This window comes from Cebus imitator, unplaced genomic scaffold, assembly GCF_001604975.1.
Source record: "Cebus imitator isolate Cc_AM_T3 unplaced genomic scaffold, Cebus_imitator-1.0 Scaffold93, whole genome shotgun sequence".
Lineage (NCBI taxonomy): Eukaryota > Metazoa > Chordata > Mammalia > Primates > Cebidae > Cebus > Cebus imitator.
In genome coordinates this window covers 6,793,135-6,795,047 of record NW_016107408.1, presented here as the reverse complement: position 1 = coordinate 6,795,047, position 1,913 = coordinate 6,793,135, and the positions used below count along the sequence as shown (strand labels likewise).

The 1,913-nt window shown below is 48.7% G+C and overlaps 1 protein-coding gene across 1 annotated transcript in view; it reads left to right on the top strand.

Moving 5' to 3' along the window:
* Window positions 1-1,116: 1,116 nt before the first annotated feature.
* The window catches only part of ST6GALNAC1 (ST6 N-acetylgalactosaminide alpha-2,6-sialyltransferase 1), a 17,081-nt gene continuing 16,284 nt past the window's right edge, over window positions 1,117-1,913 (top strand). Inside the window, exon 1 of the mRNA XM_017535854.2 lies at window positions 1,117-1,376. Within this exon, the coding sequence (XP_017391343.1) occupies window positions 1,246-1,376 (131 nt within the window). The 5' untranslated portion in view covers window positions 1,117-1,245. The remainder of the gene's footprint in view (window positions 1,377-1,913) is intronic.

Here is a 1,913-nt window from a genome sequence, read left to right as displayed (position 1 = left end):
CCGTGTTGACCAGGATGGTCTCGATCTCTTGACGTCGTGATCCACCCGCCTCGGCCTCCCAAAGTGCTGGGATTACAGGCTTGAGCCACCGCGCCCAGCCTTATTTTTATAAAATTACTAACTCACAGTACTTTACAGAGGGCTGTTTCTCTGAATTTTTGAAGTTTTCTACAAATGGTCTTGATATTTTTCCTCTGAAGTATACTTTTTTTCCCCCAAGAATTATGTGGGTTTTGTTTTGCATTGCTTTAATCAAGGTAGAGTGAATAATTTCTCCAAGCTGCTACTAAGCAGTGGGTGAGAATGCAATCACGGTCACTCAGCCTACAGTTGGGATGAATTTCAAAACGCCTTGGGGACCTGTTTGAATCTTTTCTGCATTATTATTTTCAATAAACCTGGGACGACAACAACAAAAACATCATGGCCAGGCGTGGTGGCCGATGCCTGTGATCCCAGCACTTTGGGAGGCTGAGGTGGGAGCATCACTTAGGTTCAGGAGTTTGAGACCAGCCTGAACAACATACTGAGACCCATCTCTATTTCTGGGAAAAAAAAAAAAAAGCAATCTCTAAGTCAGTTGGGTCTGGACCCCCAAACCAGTGGCTGACCACGTGATCTTGGGCTGGCAGCTTGTTCTTGGAGGCAGTTTCCTCCACTGGAGCATGGGGCTGATGGCAGTACCCAGCCCCTAGAGTGGCTGTGAGGGTTCCACAAGTGCCTACGAAGACTCCCCAGTGCCCTGCTCAGAGCGAGCCCTCCCACGTGCTGGTCATTGTTAAAATGGTCTCGATTTCAGATGAGAAGGAGGGAAGATTGAGCTGAAGTGTTGAACGTGGTGTCTTCACGATAATCCCACAAGGTAGACAACTGCTTTTTCCATGTATATGGAGGCAGATAGGTTAAGAAACCTTACCGAGATTGCATATAATGTGGTTATATTTCTCATAAAGCTTGACATTCAGATATTGGCTTCAGAGACAAAGGAAGAAAAACGAAAGTGTTTGAACAACAGGAGTTTCCCTCCCTTCAAGCCATGCCAGCCTATAAGCCTTCATAAAGCAGTGAAGGCGGATCCTCCCTCCCCTGGCAGAGACTGATAAACTCAGCACTCGCCGGAGTGGCTCATTGTTAGCACAAAAGGTGTGCACTTCCCTCGGGCAAACCCGAGCGGTGAGTCTCCCTGCTGCCCACATCAAGGCCCCAGGACATGCAGAACCTGCCTCTAGAGCCCAACCCACCACCATGAGGTCCTTCCTGTGGAGATGCAGCCACCCGAGGCAAGGCATCCAGTGGTCCTTGCTCCTGGCTGCCCTGGCCGTCTTTCTCTTCGCCTTGCCCTCCTTTATTAAGGAACCTAACACAAAGCCTTCCAGGTAAGATTCTCACCCTTTCCACTCCTCTGTTTTCATTCATTTTCAGTTTTTAGAGCAAACTGAAAACCGATAGTGCAGGGAGGACTGGGGAAGCCTGAGCCACCTCTGTGTCCACATGGGAGTGTCAGGGTCAATGTTCTCAAGAACCACTGGGAAGAAAGACTAATTAACAAGAAGACTTGCAGGAAACAGAAGCGGTGGCAGTGGGGAGCCAAGAGGCCATGGGATATTCGTGTCCAGCTACCATGGGACGTGTACAGGAGCTTGAGAACTGGTGGGTTAGGCCTGCAGAGTTCAGACAGAAGACATGCCTGCTTTCCCCTCAGGGAATGTGAGTAATGACAGCAGCTTTGGGTTAGTTCTTACATGCCGTTCTCTACGTCCTGAAGCGAAAGAGCCATCCTGTGTGCTCCACTTGTTTCAGACCCGGATCCACACTAAGTTTGTCAGTAAAATGGAGGGCCTCCCTCTTAGGGAGGCAGTTTCAATTGTGGATGCCAAGTTAATTCTTCAAAAAGACCTTCTAGACCATTTTTC